At 35.2% G+C, this 25,358-nt stretch overlaps 1 protein-coding gene across 1 annotated transcript in view; it reads left to right on the plus strand.

The window, feature by feature from the left end:
• The first annotated feature begins 424 nt into the window (after positions 1-424).
• The window catches only part of LOC150102409 (calpain-B-like), a 913,019-nt gene continuing 888,085 nt past the window's right edge, over positions 425-25,358 (plus strand). The window contains exon 1 of the mRNA XM_090399770.1: positions 425-646. Within this exon, the coding sequence (XP_090255896.1) occupies positions 440-646 (207 nt within the window). The 5' untranslated portion in view covers positions 425-439. The remainder of the gene's footprint in view (positions 647-25,358) is intronic.

Here is a 25,358-nt window from a genome sequence, read left to right on the forward strand (position 1 = left end):
TTAAAATTTCATTCAAAAATGAACTCTCAAAATCTATCCGACGGGTGCCCTGTTTTCTTGGCGAATTTTGTCAGCGGTTATTTAAATTTTATATCCCAGCTGTGCATACGCGATTAGATAAAAAAAAATAAAATAAAATAAAAAAAGACAAGAAAAATCCCACATATCCGATTAGATAGCGCAACACAGTGCACCGAGTAGAACTATATTATTGGTTGTCTGGCTAACGAAAAACAAACACACACCGACATGCTTTGTTGCTGATTCTTCAGAGGTTTAATCAGAATGGCGTTCTATTTTAGAGACCTGATTACATTACTAGTGCGACCTTCTTGGCAGCCAGTAATTACAACAGAGGGAACATTTCACTGAGAGGTCTAATCTCTGTTAGATCGGCTTTCCGATCCTGTGCTTGTTGCCTTACGATCTAGCGCTAGCGATGGAGGCAGTGTCGGTCTATTTCGACCTCTTCAATGGCCCCTCTGAATATGGACTCGAAAACTTCCTTGATGACATCGGTAATGTTCTAAGCGACCACCTGCAAACGAAGAAATCAGAGCGAGCTATTTATAGATCCACGTGTCGTCCGCTTAAGGGAGGAGCCACTGGTACCGGGGAATATCAAATATTCGGCCAGAACTTCAAGGTGAGTCGTCTTTATTGCTGATACTGATAAGAACACTGTCCAATAGTTACGACAATAAATGCTTCTGAAAAAGCCTCTATTATCGTAAAGAATACCCCCGAAACTTATCTAAATGTGACAAATATCCTGCTTTTCTTATCTGTAAGGTAATAAGGAGATAAAAAAAAGTCAAAAAAATATTTGCAAACAGCCTTATGGGCTGTTCACATGAACAGCCCATAAGGGTCTTGTAGCCTACAGAACTTCCCCTATTTGCAGAAATTTAGGTTTCGTAAGCGCGTGCCGCAGCGATCTCATCCTTGCCACACCTCCTTTTTTATGTTAACGTTGCCAATATTTTTGTCTTATCACTCGCACTTATCTCTTTAGGCTGCACATACAAAACTAAAGTCCGTTAGGCTTAGTAATATTAAAATTACGTAATTTAATGTACATTTTTTTAAAAAAATTATTCATCTTCAAACGACTGCTTAATGTACATCTACTCATAAAAGGACTTTTAATTTCAATTAGAAATCAAATATGTCTCGCCACTTTTGACGTTAAGTGATTTCAAGTTTTAGTTTAAAAAAAAATTGTCGCGAAACGAAATCTGCGCACGCTCATTTCAAATGAGAGCTGACGTGATGTCACAAAATAAAACTTATTTCTCATTTTCTAAAGTGCCTTTTTTCACACTGCTCACAGAAAGCGAAGAATTTCATAAACTTGTGCAAGTATTAGCTTTCCTCTTCCTTGTAGATAAGATTGGATTAATTTTATAAAGTGTGTACAAAATTTTCTTAATTTAATTTTCAAGCAGTAAGAAAAACACAATAAATGTCATTGCTTTGGTGTTAAGAAAACTACATTCGACGGTTTCTTATTATCGTTGGAACTGCCTCTCGAAAATATATTTTCAGTAAATGCCATTTACGTTTTCTGTTTCGCATGTCATTGCCTTTTTCCACACTAGGTGGCTCAGATGTCACTTGGAGCACAGCAAGTAAATACTGTATTCAGTAACTATCAATCGTATTTCTGCGCAGTATATAGATTTGTCTTTTCTGTAAAGCTTTCAGACTTAATGGATACTAATTTTGTTTTCTTTTAAGCAATCGCTAAAGAGAGCGCTTTTGGAAGTAAAACGAAAAGAAATTACTCCAGTATTCAGCAATAAGACAATGCTGAGCGAATATAGTGAAAGATTTATTCACTTTAAGGAAACGGAAAATACAAATACTTTTTTGTATTTTGTCTTCAAAATGGATCTCGTTTGCTATTAAGGAGATTTTTGAGTTGAAAAGCGTGAGCTTTAGAAAAAAAAGAATGTTTTTTTTTCTTCTCTCTTTCTTTCTCTCTGGGTGGCTAATAATAAACCTAAGTGATATTTATACAAGTAGAAATACCCACCCAGTGAAAGTAAATATGTGACACAAAAAAATAAATAAATAAAATAAATAATAAATAAATAAATAAATAAAAATTTTAAAAAAATATATATATGTGTATGTGCGGGGGAGTTTTTTACCTTGGGTATACTATACGTTAAAGATACCAAGCAATTTTATAAACTTGGTTTTAATCCTTTTTCCCAAGTAAGCAAACAATCAGGTAAGTCAAGTTTGCGCCTTCAGTATTTTCTGGCCTGAGACAACTCTTGGTAAAGGTGGAGTAAGATCTGATCACTTTTCTTAGTATCTCCCCTAATGCAAAGCACTTCTCCTTGCGGGCTTGTATGATGCTATGCATTAAGAGAAGGGCCACTACCCAGACCGGTTTCGACCTCTATTGAGGTATCATCAGTGGGAGCCAGACCCTGAGATGCCAAGGTTGACCTTGTGGCATCTTATATAGGTAAAATTTATAAGTTCTGCATTACTTCAACCTTGGCATCTCAGGATCTGGCTCCCACTGATGAGACCTCAATAAAGGTAGAAAACGGTCTGGGTAGTGGCCCTTCTCTTAATGCATAGCATCATACATGCCCGTAAAGAGATGTGCATTGCATTATGAGAGATACTAAGAAAAGTGATCAGAGCTTACTCCACCTTTACCACGAGTTGCCTCAGACCTGAAGGCACAAACTTGACTTATCTGTTTGTTTGCTACTTGGGAAAAATGATTAAAACCAAGTTTATAAAATTGCTTGGTATCTTTAATATATATATATATATATATATATATATATTATTTATTAAAGATATATAGTTATCTTTAACTTAATGGTTTTTTACTTTTTTTTTATCTGTCGAATGCATTCAAGTACAAGATATTTATTTTTACAATATTGCTTGCTATTGTTTTTTCCTCTGTGTTCGCCGGGTATAATTTGTTATTAAAAATTATCACCTGCATAATAATTACAAATATATTTGTCATTTTCTCCAATTTGAATGAAATATTTACGCGTTTCCCTCCTCCCGCAAATTAACAGGACAATGCTCTGAACTGTAAGAACATGAGGGATTTATAGATGTTCACCAGATCAATATTTTATTTATTTATTTTCAAATACGCATTAGACTGGTAGAAATCTTATTCTAAATTTAAGCCTTTTTCTAATCTGTAAAAAAAATTCCGTAGCACCTTTGAGCTGAACCAAAATAAATGGAAAGAAATACCGGTCCCGATATGCTATCTTTGCATCTTTTAGTATTAATTAAGCTTATATTCAGCGTTTTGGAAGGAAATTTAGAAATTGTCAACACGTATCAAATGCCACTTCGTATATCTTAAGTATGTTGGAAATATGACGTTGCAAAACTCCATATTTGTTAAAAAGTTAGATAATATTTGTTTATGAAATAAAATGCAAAAAAAAAACGTAAATATAAATAAATATGAAGGACAAAAAGAAACAAATATTGAATCAGAATAGCTATAATGACTGTGAGGAAAAATGATGGCAGGTCCAAAAGGACGTGCTTCTCTTTCCAGGTCATTACAGGCATATTTGATTCGTTATTATTTCCCTATTTTATTCTTTCATATTTTATTTCACTTAATAAAAAAAATCAGGGTGACAGTAGGTGGGAGTTGTTTACTTATTCAACGGCATTTTCAGAAAAGGAAAGAGATTAGTAAGGGTGCTATTTTGAATTAAATAAATTAAATTCCGTGTGATGATACAGCGTTCCCCCTTTTTACGGGAGTTCACGGTACCATCTAGTCCCCCAAAATTTTATCCGGGCTCCGGCATAGGCTGACGAATCAGACCTATGGCTGGGTCAGTATTCCTGACTGTAATCCGTGTGTATCCTCGGACCGGTTTGCGTGCTTGTGGGATGAAAAACACCAGATAAACTGGCGGAAAAACCCTGCTGTCCACGCCCAAGACCGGCTAACTTGGCTATGGCAGATCCTTAAGCTCCTCACGTCGTTGACGGGAATCGAACCTAGGACACTCCTTCCCCAGGCATATAGTTGCGAAGCGCAAAGCCACTAGGCTAACCGCGCGGATTTTGAATTGAAAAGAGATTAAGCAGTTCTTCTCTGAAAGGGTAATTGGCAAAATGTTTGCCATTCGCGATGTTATGTTGGGTTTGTTTCTGACTAAACACCTGAAGATGGTTTTATGGTAGTGGGAATCAACGGATGAAAGTATGATGTTGGAGGAATAATCTGTAATTTGCAAAAAATAAAAAATAAAATAAAATAAAAATAAAAATACTGTAGTTCCTTTAATGCAGTGTTTCACAACCTTTTCTGGATCATGCCCCACCTCAACGTCTCAAAAAATTTGATGCTCCCCCACCCTCTAGCATAATAGTCAGCCAAATTCTGAAAAAGTATAATATAAATATGTACATAAACATTTTCTAATTGCCCCCCCCAAAAAAAAAAATATTCAGATTGTCCCCCTGTGGGGCGTACACCCCACGTTGAGAAACACTGCTTTGATGGATACTAAAATTACTTTCACTTCTGGAGCGAAACACACATACAATCAGTCTGAAATGAAAAAAAAAAAAAAAAAAAACGATAAAAGTGGATAACCGCACACTGAATATTTGAAGGATAACCAGTATTCAGAATATTTCACCTGAATAATAATCCTTTTGTTGTTACGCAATATAAAGGTAACTTATAAAAAGAGTTGTAATCCGTCGGTTCTCTCATACTACTTAAGCCTAACTTGTTCACTGAGTATTACACTAATAAGATCAACCGTCTCAAGGGAGTGTTGCAGAACGTTTTTTGTTTTCGTTATTAAGGATTAGACTTTCGTAGGAAGTTTTGTAATCTTTCAGGTCACATAAACGCGGAAATGTACTGGAAAACCCATGTGTATATTGGGAGGCGACATATGAAAGTAACAGGGGTTGTTTCTCCCACAAAACAAATCAAAGGGAAAACATAACGCACTCGTTTTTATCTTATAGCCTTAGATTTTGTGACACAGTTAAACTAATCCTTGTCATGGAGTGCAAGACATTTTTTTTTTGAGTATTTAGTCCGTTTTGTTTTATATTCAGCTAAGAAATACTCCATCCTGTTCTTTGAGTTTTTAAGGCGTCACAGCATTTCTTTTGCCTTTAGCTTCTGTTAAATAAAAGAAAACTTTTTTATCCAGACATTAGTTAAGTCACCCAAGTTGAATTCATTGAAAGCTTTCATAAAAATCGACATAAAAATCAATAAATCTAATAATTGAATAAACAGCCTAAGGGCCTCATTTTGGCATGGTATACAAAAACAAGCGATTTTATAGATCCCTCCTTATTTTAAAGCCAAATAATTGAATTTTAAACTTAGTCTCAAAATTGACCTCAGAGTTTACGAGAATGCAACCTTCGACATCGGTGCTGCCTTTTGTATTGCACTACGTAAGACATGATATCTGCCCAGGAACCCATATGTTCACCTTTTATTAGTTCTTTTAGATTTCACTGGCCTGACAGCTGTTTCGAACTGTTAGCTCTCATCGGAGACTAGGCAATAAATCTATTTGATCAGAGCAAGACGTTATAAGCTATGTTATAATTTCACAAAATCTTTTAAATAGCTTCAGTCGATTTTTTTTGTTAAGTATGCATTAAGATCTTGAGACCATCTCTAAGATACCTTTTAAAGTTTTTTTTTTTTTTTCTCGCGAGCTTTTAACCCAACACAAAGCTAAGATATTGAAGCTATCCTGATTTTATTTTCACATTCTACGGCAGAAAAGAGTAGAGTAAATACTTCGACTAAGTCCAGACGTAGACGTTTTCTTGGCGAACAGAACTAATGCAGTCTCGATGCGATCCTCTGAGAGAGCTTTAAAATGATTGAATTTTCACCTCAAGAAAGAGTCTTAATATCAAGGGACTTTCTTATAGAAGCACTTCACGTTTACAGTTTCTGACTTCCGTTGTCGGTCTAATTGAAACTTTCTAAAAACATTTTCTTAGAAAATGAAAGTACGGACAGCTACTTTGTTTGATGTAAGCAGCACATTTTGAAGAGACGATCACGTGATATTTTTTTTTTTTTTTTTTCAAATTTGCAACTCGAAAATCCCACGGCGAGTAACATAGCATGACCAAAAATTATCCTTTACTTTCCTAAGTGTTCGTGTTAGCGAACATTCTCATAGCTGTAAATGCTTACACTTTAATCTCTCCGTCGTTATAGAGCGTCTTTTCGTGGGGGGGGGGGGCGCGAATTTCTTGCACGTCATCACACAGATTCACGCATTTGTGTAGTATGATCCTATCGAGCTTGCATGAGTTCTACGAAACATGCACATCGTCAGGTAATTACTTGAACAACACGACCGCGCCTCACGCTCTCGTACATTAACGACGAAGCGAAGCTTACTACTCCCTAGCAATTAGAGATAAACCGGGATGAGTTAGCTCCACGAATGGTGTTACCAAAAACCTTCATAATGGAAAAGTTAAACTTGTTGGTGTCCTTCCCGCACATTAACGTAAACCAGCAATTGTTCGCGGCAGGTGGAATTTTTAGCTATTTCTCTGCATGTGTCATCTAGTTGGAGGCTTTAGAAATAGGTACGTAGCTCAGTTCATTTGCATGTATAATTGCAGGTTTAGCTATCGAGTCAGAGGTTAGTCTACCCAGAAATGTAACTACGATTGCTGGGCACCCCCCCCCCCCTTCCTGACGAGGGACATGAATGCTTTCATTGGCCCTTTCAGGAATTGTATGATATAGTAGTCACTCCATCTAGCGACCACTTAGTAGATTGTTAGCTACCAGTCGGAGGTCGAATATTAAAACAAACCGAATTGAACAAGGGAAAACCGCTTCACACAAAGAGCTTAATTTGCATCCTGTCATAATATTTTATGCTATTAATTTGAGACTTCACACTAAGGAAGATGTTTCAGTGGGCATCTTTTCACCTTCTCTTCTACGATTAAATCAACTTATGTTGCAAAAGATTTTCGGTACAAAACGTCAACCCACTCTGATGCAGGTTAAATATAATTGGTACCTTTGGCAACTTCAGTTAATAACAATGGTAATTAGGTATGTACTGGTATCAGTTAGCATACAACTACCAGACGATATCAATCTGCACAATATGGTACCAATTACTTTAGTACTAGTAATTGGTACCATACAACATCATTAGAAAGCTGCATACCATACGGTATGCAGCTTTCCACTGATGTTGCAGTATATTCTAAGTTCTAATTAAAAAAATATATATTTTTGCATAAATTTATCTTATTGTAGAGTTACGTAGATAATAGATCGAGCAAAGATCTCTTATCTATTCATTTCTCAAATAAAGAGAAGTGTGGAAATATGCGAGTAACTAATCCAACTATTATTTCAATTTAGTTAATTACCTTTATATACTGATCATACACCTTTTATTTATTATATAATCTTTAGTACCAGCACTAACAAACATTCTTATGAAACTACAGAATACTTCTTTGTCATCTTCCGATTGAATTTTCCACTTAGTTTTTAATTTTTATTTAAAGTTCGTTTCCTCAAAACATCTTAATAAACGTTGATACATAAAATACAGACACATTTATTTACTTTTAATGTATTTGTTTATAAGATTTTGCTCCACAGTGCATCATGCAGTGAAATACATTTTATGGCGCTGAATATAGTGGTAATTAATAAATAAGATGTTTTAGATAAATACTTATTACGATAGTTATCTGTGAAAATAATTTACTGGAAAAGAGGTAGCATCAGCAAAAATGAGGTCAACGCTTAACATTCAGAACTGCAGTATTAAACTCGTATTTCTCTCTCTCTCTCTCTCTCTCTCTCTCTCTCTCTCTCTCTCTCTAACGATTACGTTTTTTCTTATTCTCGCATAAGGAAATAAGCGATATTCTATTTTAGCCTTGAGTTTTTAGAAATATGGCAGCTAAACTTCGTCTCGCTGCGACTGAGTGCATTCCCACAGCATGCCAGATGAGAGGCAATATTTCTAACCATGAGTAATATTTTATATGTAAATTTGCGTGTTCTTCGGTCGATTTTACTGAAGTTGCCGGATTAAAAACTTAGGTTTCTTCAAGAATAAAAGCCTTTTCGGCTACTTCAGAGAGCGAGATGCTAATTCTGAAATTGATCGAAAAAAAATAGCTGGAAAAAGTTCATATAGAATCAACTAGAAACCACTAGAATTAACCATTAACTTTCTTGTGCAGGCAGCATCATTTTACTGGAACTATGTTATTGTCGTATATCATTTCATTTCATACTAGAGTATAAGGTTTAAAAGGAGCTTCGCTAACCTCCCCATCCCTGTAAATACCCATCCTCTATACTGATTCGAACATTGACGTATCCATTATGGTAATATTGTTATATTACATATTTCTCGGAAATGTTATCGAAAATGCACAGCAAAAGCCTGCCACATCCGTATGTGACCGGGTACGAATATGTGATACCTGTATTCAGTGGTATTTTGCTACAACGCAGTTATAGTACAGTGTGCTATCTTGTGGAATGCAGCAGTCATTAATTAATCTGAAATGTTGTTTAAAAATTTCTTTTTGATTTTCTATACAAAGACCGTAATGGTGTATTTGCTATCTTCTAAGTAAAAATTAAGTTTGAGGAAGTTTTACATTTTTATTATTATTATCTTCATGTATTATTTTATATTTATTTATTTAAATTTTTTAACTATGGAATTACAGAGCACATAAAATTTTATTAATTTTTTAAATCGACATTACATTTTACGATGACATTAAATAAAATCCCAGCTGAAAATTTGAAGGTAGCTAGCAACGAGATCTGTCAGCGTCCGTCACTGTAGTTAATGAGATGTAACAGACATTGAAGAAAATAGCCATTTATGCAGTGCATTAATTATACAGTATGTAAATTATGTAGAGTCTGTGATATGGCCCCTTTCTCTATATTTCAAGAGACGCATCATGATTTTAGTAGTACAATATTGTTGTGAATTTTAATAGTGCATTAGCGACGTAAATATTTAGATAACAATGAAAATAAATAACTTAAGCGTGATGGAACTTGAAATATAATCAAACATTCAAATTCAGTTTTCGCAGGGCGTGATAGTTGCGATTACTGTCAGTGCGCCTTTTTTCCCCCTGCAATCTTAAGGGAAATGACTTCTGAAATGAATTTTGATTAAGTTTCATAAATGGATAAGGCTAACCCGGGAACTGATTGTTTTTAGTTTTAATATTCTAATGATAAGAAGCGACAACAGTTGAAATTGCAATTTGCGTGATGTCTCTAGATAACAAACTATCTCTTGGTCCTTTCCTAAGTGGAGTTTGCTACTTAGACATCTCACATGATGTATAAAATTCCCACGAGATGACGAGAAACCAATAGAGGGAACTGGGAGGTAATTGAATGTCAGTCAAATGTAACCGCTCATTTGGTCATGAGATTATAGTTACACGAGAATGGAGGAGAATTTGATGTATAGGATAGCTCATGAAAGCAAAGCAGTTTAAGCAGGAAAAAAATCATAAATAAAAGAAAACTCATTATTTTAAAATTACATTATTTTTATTCTTCCATAAAACGGGCTTTTCTTTTTTTTATTTATTTTGTTAGCGTGTTTTTAAAACATAAGATTATGTTACACGATTGTTTTTGCGTGTGTAAAAGTTTTTTTGCGAAATTATTTAATGAAATAGAAGTATGATTCACACGTCTATACCATAGAATCAGAGGGTTGCATGGGGAGTCTGAAAAGAGGGCGTTCGTTTCATAGACATGACAATTTTTCAAAAAATGTGCAGGGACAAAATCTTGAGTACCACAGTGAACTCCCATGATGCTTTTCGTATAGGAAACACTTTGGTCTAGGACTAAGATTCGTTAAAGATCTAAGCATAGTTAATTCCGAACTCCTGAAATATCTATTCGTTGACATGTAATTTAAAATTTATTTCAGAGATATACCAAATGGGAAAAAAGTTAAAGAAGTTAGAGACAAGATGCATTTATTATTATATTCAGATTTATCTTTTTATTTAACTAAACTTATGTGAAACACAATTATATTAAAATATGTTCGAGACCTATTTTCTTTGTGAGGGGAAAGACCTGAGTATCCGGAGGCTCAGTCTTAGTTTTGTTACGTTTTTGCACTAAGTTAATGTATTTTTTTTTTAAGTTTTTGATGCACGTTGATATACAATCTTACAAATGTTTTAAATTTTAAACCTACTTGTTAGCTATATTTTGAGTTTGTTTAACATTATACATCACTTTAAAACACCTTTAGTTCTGAATAGGCGAGCACTACTAAAACGATGTATGAACGTGATTTCTCTTTCTAAAAACTATTCTTTCAAGATTTGACCTCCTTACACTAAGGTATGAAATTTACAATATAGTAGTATGAAATTTACAATATAGAAATGTATAATATAGTAGTAACTACTGTTAAGAGCTGCGAAGTCGACGCTCCCTTAGCGCTGTTCTGTTTTGTATAATTTCATTATAGTGCTCCTGATCCTTGAGCGAGGATAACTACCGAAAATAAAAATAAAATAAAATAAAAGCATTATTTTTTATGGCTATATAGCCTACTTTCGTTTAGGAGTGCCCCTTTTTTACAATGTCATTGGCATTTTACTCAAATCTTAGGTCATTACATGATGTGTTATAAAACTAATATATATGAAGAATAATATAGGAGGAAATTCGGACATATCTTTTTGGATGTTGTTGTTGGCTGTCTCCTTATCCCGGCGATATGAATTCATCTGCTGTTAAGCTGTTAAAGGAAAGGGGTTTGGGTAAAGTGGGAGTAAAACAATGTGGGGAATTATTTGAAAAAATTTGAAAAAAAACTGGTTTTTTATGTCTATAAACTTATTATTATTAAGAGTGGGTAGAGAGTACTTTTTTTTTGGGGGGGGGGTGAGAGAAGGATCTGAAAATAGAAACTATTTTTGGGGGAAGAGGAAGGATTGATGGGGTGTCTAGGCACCCCGTTACTCCCAATCCTGACCTTTTCCCATAATACTCCTATCTCTGACGTTTTCACCCTTAATAATAATAATAATTTTACACATAAAAAAAACGTTTTTTTTTTCAATTTTTTTCAAATAATTTTCCCACATTGCTTTACCCCCACTACAGCAGATGAATGTATATCGCCGGGATAAGGAGACAGCCAACAACATCCAAAAAGATATGTCCGTATTTCCTCCTATATTATTCTTCATATATATTAGTTTTATAACACATCATGTAATGACCTAAGATTTGAGTAAAAAACCAATGACATTGTAAAAAGGGGCACTCCTAAACGAAAGTAGGTTATATAGCCATAAAAAACAAGTTTATTTAGAGGAGTAACATGGGAATTTCCCAGAAATAATACCTATAAAATAAAAGCATATTTTATTCGACGATGATCATTATACCACTGTTATACAATACTGCTTGATAATGATGAAACTATTATAGATAATTCTGATAGTTTATTTTATTTATTCGTATGGGGTTTCCCCCAGTTCCGCCACCGTCCCTTAGAACTAGTTGAGCCCTCCTAGTGAAGAATGAATATGTATTTGATGACTGTAGATCCGTGTGTATTCACGTGCCGGTTTGCCTGTTCTGAGGGATGAAAAACCCTCCACATCCGTATGAGACCGCTAACTCACCTTTAGTCGAAAGAGACCAGATAACGGTTTCTCACGTCTTGGACGAAAATCGAACCCAGGTCTTTCCGACCAAAGGACTTCGTCTATACCGACTGAGTTTGCTACTTAGACATCTCTAAGTAGCATTTTACTTACATATTCCCAAATTTTACGTAAAATGTGGGGATATGTAAGTAAAATTACGTAAAATTCCCACGTAAAATTCCCACATTTTACGTGAGAATTTTACACATGATATAAAATTCCCACGAGATGGCGAGAAACCAATATAGGGAACTGAAAGGTAATTGAATGTCAAGGAAATGTAACCGCTACGGAGGCTCTTACTCTGATAGTATTGGACTGAGACTAACAAAGTTCTCTAGACTAAGACTGCACTAGCGGGACTGAGGTATCTCCAATCCAAGATGGCGCCGTCCTCTATGCCTTCGCTTTGCCTAGGAGGAGATTGTCTTTCATACCGATATGTACATCTGTATGTTGCTTTCTGAGATAATTTGATGGATTTGAAAAATGTTAGGAACTTTCTTGTCAAAAAAGTGATAGACAGTTTTCAATGCTGGGTTCAATTTCATGAGCATGTGATGCGAGAATTTTCGAGAACTTAGTATAGCAGTTTACAAAAAAAAAAAAAATGTTGGCCTTACACTCAACGAATTAATAAAACGTTAAATGAATGAATAAAATTTCCTTTCTGAAAGAAGAAAACATTTTTTAAAACTCAAATTCATGGGGAAGAAACAAAACAATGTTTCTAGACGCATTCCTAAGCTAACAGCCAATCTTTGACATGCTCTGCCTCATGGAATAATTCTAAAACGGAAAACGGATGCAAGAAGTCTTTGATAAAACTTGATATTTAATAATATTCAAAAATAGAGCTAACCTCCCCTCACCAATCAAAGGCTAAATTAGATCTAATATAAAATTTTAATTTATATTAAAAGAATAATTAAAAAGCCACACCTGGTTGTGTTGTGTATTTTTAGAAGGTAGGGATGAGAAGATATTGGGAGCCAAACGCCTTTTTCTTATTGTATGTGAATGCCCCTACAATGTACGATTATACTTACATTTCTCAACCTGAATTACTAGAAAACACAAGTCCTTTGTTCATTAATATGGTTTTAGATGTTATTCATGTTCTCATTTACCGACGCAATAGAGCCTCCGTAGCTCAGTCGGTATAGACGAAGCCCTTTGGTTGGAAAGACCTAGGTTCGATTCCCGTCAGTGACATGAGGAACCTTTATCTGGTCTCTTTCGACTGAAGGTGAATTAATCTCTCATACGGAGGTTGAGGGTTCCCCCTCCCGGAAACGAGGTTTTTCGTCCCTCAGAACAGGCAAACTGGCCCGTGAACGAACATGCACACACACACACACACATGGATCTACATTCATAAAATATATACTTAGGAGGAACCCCATACGAAATTAAAAAACAGAACGATGCAATGCAGATTTCAGAATCTTTAACATTATTGCCGTGTATACGTAAGGGTTAAGACAAAAAAAAATACATTTTTTTTGCTATTCTTTTTGAATACCTACAGCTTCTATCCTTAAGGAACACTTGAGCAAAGACTGTTATAGAGTAGAGGTAGATGAAATGAGAGGAGGAGGAAGATGAGAAGCAAGTTAGGTGGGTTTGCATTTGAACTACGAGTGGATACTGAGTGGCCTCATCTATTCACAATATTGTAATTACATTACCTTTTGGTTCACTTATACCATTAAACCCCAAATAAAATTCAATGGAAATATTTACCGTGACTTTAATTACTGTGACTGCATGACATATTCGATGGTATACTTGTGGAGATAAGGTAGTCAAAACTAGCGATAGTACATAATATTCATCATCTAATACACGCCAATTAATAAAACTACCAGTTTGAAAGTACTTCATATTTAAAGTAGTCTCAATGAATAATAAATGGAGATCATAAACGAAAATTACCTGTATGTATGATGAACTAGTTCTATATTTAAATTTGCATATAGTTTTACGAGAATACTGTTGAAATTCTTTGAACGAAACGAAATATTTCACAAGATTGTTTATATTAACTGTATTGTGATGGCGATCAACATGGCGATACTATCAGTTTTTACGGTTGATCACAATATCAAAATTCATTAATTCAGTTACGCCATTTGAGCTTTCTAATATGTGTATTGTAACATAAATATGAAATTATTTTTAATAAAAATATATAATGCATTTAAACTACAATAATTTCATTGTAAGTTATTTATTGAAAGTGAATATTCTAAATATATTTAGTTTTCCGATTGAACACCTTTTATTTTGAACAATATTAATTATTAATCAGAACTCATTTTCAGCTCTTCGATTAACGTAAGTAGAATACTTTCAGTATTATATTAATATTATAAGCAAACGAAAATTTTGATGTAAGTTATAAATGCAGATGAATGTTAAAATTAGTGAAAAATCGTGTTGTCTTGATTGCAGCCAAGATAACGAAATAGCAATGATCAAGTGAAGTGTGTTTACGATTAATAACCGAACATCAACGATACGGGCTTTTTAGGTGCTGTTTGCTGAAGTTGACGATCGACTAATAACAAAATAATACTGATGTAAAAACCATTTCTATTTGCGACTTGCATCATCAAATGATTTCATCGTTTTTTTCCCCTTAATCTTTATAGAAAATTACGTTCTATCTTATAGAAAACCGTACAAGTTTTGGAAAATTTCCCCCTCCTAAAATTCATTATTTGTCTTTGCGTTGATTGGAGAAAGCCAAATCGTTAGTTTACTTACGATTTGGCGTCCCACTTGGTGGCGCGTAGCAACTTTGCAGTCGCTAAATACCACAGCTTGATTAAAAATCAATCTTTACAGTTGGTTCCCCCCAATCTTAATACACCGTTTTCCAAGTATGTGCGATTAAAGATTGAAGATAAAAGCAAATGGGAGGAAGGACCAGATCAGAGTTCGATCAAACCTGTACACGTGTGCGTCGATAATTTCGCACCTAATGACAACTACAGTAGATGAGAAATCACCACCAACACCCTATGTCTAACAGAAATCAATAATAGCAAGATCGAAAAATTCTCAAGCAACAACTTTTGGAAAGTGTGCAAAGTGATATGCAAATGAAGAAGAATGTTTCCGATAAAACTGGAAGACACGCGCTAGTCCCCATTAATTACTGTGCTTTGGGGGGTGGGTAGGGGGGAAGTTCGTCCTAACACCAAACTTCTCTTGCAGGAGGTGATAAGAAAAGTAATTTCTGATGTCACTCGAACAAAGACTAAGAAAATAAGTAATATTTCTTCGGTCCTAGCGACACACTTGGCTAACTAAATCTTCCCTTATCCAAGAGGTGTAATTATCCAAGTCACTACCAATAAATCAGGGAAAGAGGGCCTATGACGGATAAACCATTAAATGCTGTCAACAACACCAAGAAATTAACCCGGAGATGCTCCATGTAACGGGAAAGATGCAGTAAATCTAGAAAGATCGCATTAAACACATCCCCATGGTTACCACGTTATGAAAACTTCTTGACATTTCCTTTCATATGATCAGAGCCGAGTTTATGAGGCTTACATGGCAGCTGCTTTTGACGTGAGATATATATTTTTTTTGACAAAGCATTATCTACAGCATAGGGGATGGAAACCGATGGGGGTATAGGTGAGAGCGATATCGATTATGAGAGGTATAATTATTGTTTCAAGTGAAGCTAGCGAAGACTAGTCAAGGTGAATATTATGTATGAATAGCGATACCAGAGAGAGGGGGGGAGGGAGAGAGGGAAAGGAAGCTGTCTGAGAAGAAATATGATGTCGAACAGGAGGACAGGGTTCCAACCACCAAGATTAGATGTTCTAACCGCGCAACCGGAAGTGACAAGACTGACTTAGCCGGCGCGCACGTGCTACGAATGCATAATGTCCTCCCCCTTAACAATTGGACGAAAGAAAAACCTCCAGGAAAGAAGAAAATGAACAAGAAGAGAGGACATTCTGACAAAGTAAGATGTAGTAAGACGTGATCAGTGCTGACTTCACTGGAAGCGGGCCAAATTGATGATCCATTGCTAGGTGCAGGGAGAACGACAAACGTTATTTCTTAGGGGAGACGTCAAGTACAAATCTTGTAGCCCACCGTCCTCGTTTTTGGCAATTTATATTGCTTACTCTGGCAATCGCCCTCCCTTCTTGTGCATGACTGCCACAAGAAAAAAAAAGAAAAGGGTTGTTTCGAAGATGCTTTTTACGTGTGGGGGAAAGAAGACAAGACGAATATATGTCAGTGTGTGAGCGGAAGGCTGAAATGAACGGTCTTAAGACTTTTGATGTTAAGCCTTTATTTCTTTCGTTACGTTGTGCGAATTGTTATCAGTTAAAAGGCATTTACATCGAAGCTTTATTGTGACATTTACACTGTTCCATGCTCTTTCTTGTCACTGTTGCTTAGCAACCGATAGCAAATAGATGAATGAAGAAAGGGTTAATTTTTCTCCACCTACGCAATAGTCACACTTGGTTGCCATCGTTAACATTTCTATAGATGTCTGCTTTACTAAAGCGCCAAGACGCTGGTGTAACCATTACTTGTACGAAAAACAACCTGCGTGTTTTATCTTCATCGTTTGGAGTTTTCCAAGAAACAGAATTTATTTTTCGTTAAGTGCTGTTGTCGTTCTCCTTATCAGCTTTCTTCCGAAAGTTCTCTTTTCTCGGCTTATCCTGTCATTTGTACATCACGAAATTCAGAGTCTTCTATTCGCTGACGAGACAAACTGAGGAGAAACATCCCTAGCTAAGCCTAATGAAGGATGGTCAGCTAATTATGGTGAGAAAATCTCCACCTGACCCAAATGGGAAATCGAATCTTGACCAAGTCGCTAAAATGAGTGATTTTTTCCCTTTACACAACTATAATCCCTTTCCTCTCTTTCTTTAGCCACTGCATTAAAGAATACAAGGCTTTTTATGTGAGTTGTAGCTTTCTGGAAGAGAGGATCTTAATTGGTCGATGCATATCTCAAACCATAGTGATTCCAAAGATCATATGAGGCGGTGATCCTATAAACAACAGAGTTGTAATCTTACAGAAGAAATGTAGCAAAATTATAGTATACAAATCTCGTTAAAGAAATAAGTGTTTCATTAAAGATTATAAATCTCACAATAGTTCTTTAAAGATAATCCTGTATATTTTATTATTGTTATATTAAAAATATATGCAAGCATTAAATTTTATATAAATATACATATGTCATTATATAAATGCATAAAATAATAAATCTAACGCCTTTCATTTCTTATTTGAAATTGGTGGGGAGCTAGTCTTCACCCTTCAGTTAAATTCATTAGCTGACGATTTTTAACACTTCGATGCTCAATTGCACTCCTAAACCTCAGATTGTCTGAAAAAGTATCTGATCGGTCTTTTGTGTTGTGGAGGTAGAAATACGAGTTGCCGAGAGAGAGAGAGAGAGCATCAGAACCTCTAGTTGGCGACTGTAATCGAACCTATAACGGCTTTCTTCGTACTAGCACGGTGGGCATGGAAGCGTTACCACAAGGCTACTCACACACTATTTGTCAACACTGTTATAAATTGCATTAAATCTAAATACATTTCATTGAATTAAATAAAATCATTCAACTACATTTATAAAAGCATTAAAAGTTTCAACAACCATGCGTATTATTATAAGAATTATTATTTACAAATTGATTTGAATTGCATTATAAAAGCACCCAAAAACTTTCTGCAGTCACGCGTAATATTTTTTCAAAACGTCTCATTGCACATCATAAAAGCGCATCAAAACCTTACTTTTTGTTTAAAAGATATTACAAAAAAAACCACCGTAGCTGAGTCGGTTTTGACAATTCTCTTTGATTTGATTCCTGCTCTGTTCAAAGGGAACAGAACAGAACAGGAATATATTTTTTTTGGAAGGACTTCCAGCGACCAAGGTATTGTTAAACTAGAACGAATCTGTATTGTCTGGCCTTGTTACGAAACAGAAGCAGCAAATTTGGACATTTCTTTCGGATGGCATCCGCACAAGGAGATGCCAATATATGCCGAGATATGATTCTGCGTTAGAAGGACTGTCGGCGAGTAAGCCAATCGCAATTTTATGCAGCCGGACTGCCATTCCTCTGCTGTCCCTCACATACCGGCCCTGTGAACAGGGCCGGTTTGATTTGTGGAATAAAAAATCCGAGTTTCCGTGAGGAAAAAAACTTTCACCACCGGATGAGACCTACTAATTCACCTTCACTGCAAAGCCCTAAAGGTTCTTCGTGACCTAGACGGATTTCGATCTTTCCAATTACAATGGGTTGGATAAAAATATTACGAAATTTTAGAGTTATATTTTATCGGTACTGAGAAAATATTGTAGTTGACTTACATCTTACGAATAACCCCATAATAAAATATAATTTAATCCAACTACCTCGCTTCACAATGAACTGAGTTGCTCCTGATAAAGATCATTGAATTCTACGATGAAATGTCTCGAAGTGGGTGCTATATTATCCTTCAATGAAGGATAATATAGCACCCACTTTGTAATACTCTTGATTTCACAAGTTTTGAATTCTCACTGCACATTCTGTGTCCATCTGCAAGTTAGAATAAATGTAATTCTCAACGTGAGAAATTCTTCGGTTTCGTTTCCTCTTCATTCATCATTGTCTGTCTAATCTGATATGTGTTAGACGAAACAAAGATAGATGACTATCTCTGCTGAAATATGAACTGGGGTTAACGTAGACTAAAAATAAGACTTTCTGGTATTGAGATAATTACGAGTTGATCCTCAAATTTGGCACATTTAAATGTAACATTTAAACTAGCTGAGTGAAAACTATTTATGGCCCCTTTGAGGAGAAGTCGTCCAGCATTTTCTAGTTAACAATTATATAAACTGTACAACACGGCTTAGCGCAATTCACAGTGAGATCCTAACGCGTCTGTTTAGTCTTCTGGTTTTGAAAGACCCGCACTGTCCCGTCTTAAGGGAACTCCGCTACCTTGTTAACAAGGCACTTGCCCTAACGTACCAAGCCGAGCACACGACAGGGACTATAACCTGGATAAGATACCTTAAGGCTTTACTGCAATGGCCTGGTGTAATTCAGAGAAGCGTGAATAAAGATCCCAGGCTCCCTGTGTGTCTGGAGCGCTGCAGGAAACTACCTCCACGCAACAATTACGGAGTGACGACGGTACATTGATCCCGTATGGTATCAAATATACTAGTGGCAGTGACAGCGGAAATGGCCCTCTGCCAATAGGAACGGTCATCTTCTTCGTGAATGCAGATTCTGGTCATCAGTGCTGAACGCGGTGCCTTGCATATGGAAAGAAAAGAAACAAACAGCGTTTATTTTAAATAGGTAAATTTGTTAACAACGCCAAGAAGAACGATAATTACTTTGAAGAGAATGTGTTCTCTTTTATTCCTTCTCCCCCAGAGTATAAGTAAGTAAATAATGGCCCCCTAAGTATCGGACCGCTTGCTTAATACAAGCCAACCCACTCACCTCTCTCCATACATTGACATCATGTTATCGGATTCCGATTTTAATAGCTGAGTATTATGATGCACTCTAACAACTGAAGAATCTGATGTGCTGTATCGGCAGCACTAAGAAGGCTAGCTCTGTCTGTTGATTACAATTACTGGTTGAATGAGGCAGGGTGGATAGGACAGCTCTAATTTCCGATAGAGTTTTGATTAAATTAAAAGCAATGCGATATAATATTGTTTTTATTTAGTTTGTGAACAGATGAAAGACGTCCGGTAAGGCTCTAAGTCAACTCCTGGACAAGAAAGAGGCTTATGTCATTAATTGCAATAATTTCTTACTCCGTCGAGTCTCTGCATCACGTGCAGATGCATCTGGAATTTTGAGAGTGAGATGACACGGTATCAGCATCTTCCGCAGTGAAGACGTCGCAAGACACGAACATGCTTAGCATGGATGTTACATCTTTGATCATTGCCTGCAGACATTCTGACAGGCTCATCTGCAGAGCTTCCGTAAAGTCGAGAGTCACATCGCCTGTCGTGTGCGACCGATCTCCTAACTTCCACGAGCGATCAAATAATGAAAAGCCACACGAAATTCTTATTTGAATCTTTTTGCTTGTAAATAATGCAGTTTCGATAGAGTAACATTTTTGTCTAGCAATAGTGTAATTTCTAGTAAAAAAGTAGTTTTGTTAAATCGATTAAAATTCCTTAATTAAAATCAAGCAAAAGATCATCATCAAAGTCTCATTATTTAAACAAGGCATTACTAAAGTAATTCGTTATTAAGGTCTTGATAATGTTGCGCGTGAAATTTGCACGCCATCTGTGCATATTACTCGTTAATAAATACGATTTTGTTCTGATTATTATCTTAAATTTTTAATCTTAAAATGCTCTAAGTTTGACATATTTCCCTCCACTTCCTGTGTTAAAAGTTTTACTGTTCAGAATGCAAATAACTCTTTTAGTTTTCGTTCTTTGGAGCTTCCACGTGCAACAATCATTGTACTGAGTCAGCAGAATTCAATGCAGACTTTCTCTTACGTATAAAAGCAACGCCGCCTGGTGTTCATTGACACAAATAACCCGAATAGCAAGATCATCACAAAGTGTATTTTCTTCAAAAAAAAAAAAAAATGCAAAGTATCCGGTTACTCTTAGCCTACGAGGCATATAAGAAAGAAGCATATAAATATTTTAGAGAAGCAAACTTATACTAACCTAGAATTGCTGGAGGACAGGATATAATTACAAGATTTGAAAATGAACATATACTTCATATTGTCTTACATATAAGTCCACTATTATTTATTTCTCGGTATGATCATATTTTTATATGAAAACATAAAATCAGACCAATATTTTGAATTCAGTCCATTGTGTTTTGAAAGTATGAAAAAAAAAACACCCGTAAATATTTCTAAAGCTAATAATAGTTTATATTATATTATTTATAGTTATAATAATATAACTCTGCCCACCAGGACGCATTGAAATCATTACTGATGACTGGCATTCATCTTTATAGCCATTTCGTGTTTATGGCGTATATTTTGAAGCATTATTTATAATATTTTAGGTGAAACGTTTTATGTGCATGCAAACAAACATATCGGACATGATTTATAATTCGAACCGACTTTCCAAAATAGTTCGAAAGATGGCGGTGTAAGGTTCTTTCTAAACCGAGGATTTATACGAAACACAAGAACATACGTTCAAGAATTCTTTCCGCCTACAACTCTGAGAAGCTACTTCTAGGTGGGCAATAATTAAAATGCAATTTTACCGTCATTAACCTCGCTTCAATTACTTCGAAGTCATTCTTTCTATTTTCATGTTTTCTCTTCATTCTTTCCCGAACCGCAGCTTTCATCTTTGCCCAGTTGCGTGCGTGCGTGTGTGTGTGTGTGTATGTGTGTGGTGTATGGCGCGGCTAGAGATTCTCCTTTGAGGTCCCTTGAGTAACCACAGTTTTGTTGACATTTTGGATGGGATTCTGTTAATTAGCATTCGATAAAGTTTCTACAACCCCTGGAGACTTGATTACAATCTCTTCAAAAGTATGTCTATATTGCATGAGCTGTTTCTAGTGGCGGTGAGCAACAAAGTGATGCAGGTAACCGGGAGAGAGAGAAAGAACATCACAAAGGTAAGAAGTGTGTTTTCCTAAGAAAATGTAAACTATCCCGTTGCTCATAGCTACTGTAGCTTCAGCTAGCTTTCGATACGCCTCCTTGAACTTCAGGAATGTAGATTTTTACTTTCTCAACTTTTCCTTTTAATATTTAAGGGAGACTCCGTCCGAATAAAGGCAATTAATTTATGTGTTCTGTATCCATGTCGTAAGATCTTTTATGAGACCAGCCAGTTCCTAATTAAAGCTTTATTAAACTGTACTTTCAATTAAGCGTAATTGGATGCCTTTGGGTTGCAAGAAGGAACATTTCTCTTCTAAGGTAATTTGTTTTTCGCTCTCGAAGTTTCATCAGTTTTTTTGTATTTTTAATTCGTTATTGTTTGTTTACTGTTACTACGTGCTTTTTTACTAAAAAAATAAACAGGATTATTAGTTTTCATTATTAAATTAATGCGATTTGGACAGCAACATCGAACAATTCAACCACACGTATTTGTAAACAGACTTGAGAGCCTCCAGCACATTTGAAACGATATGGGTTCTTGGTTGGAAAGACTACGGTTTGAATCATCTCCTTTGGTGATGATAGTCTATATTATCCTTTTCATTTTATTGAATTAAGAGGCCCATCTGCTATTGCTTTTTAAAAATCAAAGGTTCTCTTTAGAACTCATCTTTCTATTCTTACCATTCTAAAGAGTGAGACTTTTAATAAAAAAATCCTTACATCTTTGGTATTGAAAAAAAAACTTTTTTATGATCTTTATTTGATTTGAAACTCCTAAGTTGGTTCGCCCTTTGAGGTCCAATTTCGTTTCATCCTTTGTTGAAAGCAAACTCCTAGCATTTTCGTAATTGTCAATACTGGGGTCATTGTTATACATAAGGGATATTTATTGAGGTTCTTTACAATATAGCTTCATCGGTGATCCTGTTGTTGATATAGGTGTGTGTGTGTGTGTGTGTGTGTGTGTGTGTGTGTGTGTGTGTGTGTGTGTGTGTGTGTGTGTGTGTGTGTGTGTGTGTGTGTGTGTGTGTGTGTCATGGCCCTAGAATTCCGCATCGTGTTGTATTGTTCCATGACATAGATGAATGACTTTCAAACACCAATATCCTTCGGAATCAGCGAGAGAAAATTATACTTCGTCAACAGGGATTTTACAAATTCAACTTTTTGCATTCCTAAGCTAGGCTTAAACTTCGTCCTAAGCCTTCCTTGAAGGTGAGTTTACTGTGGCTTCTCGAGGCAAGAATCTAAATCTGCCTAAGGATTTCTGTCGCCCGCTCTAGCCAAGTGACAAGATCCTCTGACAAAAATCGATAGGTGAAGTTAATGATGCCCGCTAACCTTTCACAAGAGCTCGGTAGACTGCTGTACATTTTGAACGGTTCCTTTGTATTTATTGGGTTATAGAGGTAATGACTTAAATGTAAAAAAATGAAATAAAAATAAAATATTTTATAATTCTCGTAGTAAATGTTTAGAAAAAGTAATTTGATAAAAACTGATAGCCAATTAGCTGCATCGCGTGCATTTTTTTAAGTGCACGCCAAAACTGTAAATAAATACCACATAAGTAAGAGTGGATTCAATTTTACAGTACATTTCATTCGTTTAATGACGTCCTAGTGTTCATTCGGCTGATATTTATCTTAAAATTTCTTTTTTTGCGAAATTAAAAATTAATTTGGCTGATGCAAATTGAAGAAACTTAAAGAAACATTTAAACGTTAAGAGAAAATAAATGCACTTAATTCAGAATCACAGACGGCATGAAATATTATATTTAAAGCACTTTATTTCAGATTTATTTACCAAAACAAGCCTTTGATTTTTGTTATTTTTACCTAGTTCGTCTCATTGTACTTCTAAAATTATTATTGCGAACATTATATTTTCCGATACTCATAATTTCCTCATCATGGCCAAATATATATTAACATGTATTATATTTACCTTCAACGCTTCACGTATTTTTATTTGCATTTATATCTACTAATTTTAGAGAATCGTATTTTTATGGTTGTGTTAAGTATATTTTCATTTGATGATGATTCTTCTCGAAGTTTGGATGTAACTATGTACGTACGTATCTAGTATTCTGTTATGTTTAGTTAACTGTCAAGATTAATAAATAGCAAGGTGATTGAAATAAAATGCTAATTAGATGAATTAAAATTTAAAAATAATTAACGTATAGTATAAATAGACATGGATTTTTTAAAATTATCGATATGATACGAATGAGAATTAGTGTAATGGGTATTACTTCTCAAATGTGTTTTTGGATCTTTCTCACAGAGGGAGACACCTCTGCGTTGCAGTTAATTTCTCTGAGCATGGAAACAACTAGCCTTTCAGGAAATAAATCCAAGTACCACTTATATTAAGCATATTTTTTTTTCTCTTTTTCTCTGGTTGACCACAAATAAGAGAAAAGTGACTGGAATAATGATTTTAACTATCATCAATCAACTGATTTATAAGTAACTGTCATTCAGGCCTGTTTTCGAAACCGAAGTGAGGAAAAAACATTAAAATATCTTTAAATTTTCGGACATTCTCCAGCTTGCTAATCTCCAGTAGCGATAGTCTCTGATTATCTAGCGGTTCGATATTTGTAAAGAAATGTCAGAAAATTAAATACCCTTAAGGTCCCGGATAACGCTTCGCGAGATGTGAGGGAGGGGAAAGTGAGGATGTCGAGGGTGTCAGAACAAAGGGATCAGTGTCATGAGCTCAGCCTTGACACGTTAATTATTACCCACACGAGACTAAAAGAGAGAATTAATAGTGTTTTGGCAAGTTGCCAAGTATCGGAAGGACGTTCTAGTGATCATATCCTATCAGAACTTAGAATTACAGCTACAAAGGGGATTTCTTAAATGCCAGAAATCGCTAAAAGGGTGATTGGTAGTGTAGGTGGCGCTACTGATGGAGCATTAGTTTCCTAGAGTGTTGATTTATGAAATGCGGTTAAGTAGTTAAACGAATTTAAGTATATTGTTGAAACTGTTTTCTTTATTTATTTTTTAAAAATTTAAATGAAAACGAATTGTAAATGAAAAAATCTAAAGTCGTATAGACTTTGATAAAAATATTTAAGCTATTCATAAAAAGGGCAAGTATTTCTGTAAATACACCATAAAATTTTCTAATATATAACAATTAAGGGAGTTCATTTTAATTTTTTAATTATCTGTTGTAATTTATTGTTTAACTTATGAGCATTCTTAAAATGCTGCCTTTAAACTACTACAGAAAATTAAAAATATTTAAAGCTTTGAAGATGATTTAGACATGCGCTGTATTTTATTATACGTACATCGACGTTTATTTGTAATGTTTTATTTAATTTTTAGAAATTAAAAATGTATTTCTCAAACAAACCAGTTCGTTTGTTTAAATATGATCTCCATCTCAAGGAATGAACAATTTATTTAATTCCTATCAAAAGCATTCGATATTCTCAGATAGATTTGCGGTTCTATAATGGGTAACAAATTCTAAGAGTGGTGAGGAGTGTGACATTCTTATCAGTTTTGCTTTTATAGTTTCACAATAGCACGATAGATGTCACTGAACATAAACGTGACTTTTGTAAGCCAACTTTTCTCCCCCGAAGCCAAATAACCAGAAGACAAGATAACGTTTCCTCAAAGCACCGAGAAATGATTTTTGTTCTCAATATATTCTCTTGGTGTCTTGTGGAAAGCATTGTGTGTATCTCTTTGGAAAGTCGAAGTTTAGAATTAGTGTCTATTGAGAGGAAGAAGCCCTTGTTTATCATCTGTGTATAGCTGGCACCTGACAAAAGATCTGTATCTGAATCAGCATCTTTACCGCGCTGTGTTTGCCGCATTTTGATCAAACTCTTTCCTTTGATCGTAGCCGAACTTAAAATAAGATCTTTTGTTGGGTTAGAATTAAGAGGACGC

Source organism: Typopeltis vanoorti, chromosome 10 (assembly GCF_054136105.1).
Source record: "Typopeltis vanoorti isolate ZY-2024b chromosome 10, IOZ_Tvanoo_1.0, whole genome shotgun sequence".
Lineage (NCBI taxonomy): Eukaryota > Metazoa > Arthropoda > Arachnida > Uropygi > Thelyphonidae > Typopeltis > Typopeltis vanoorti.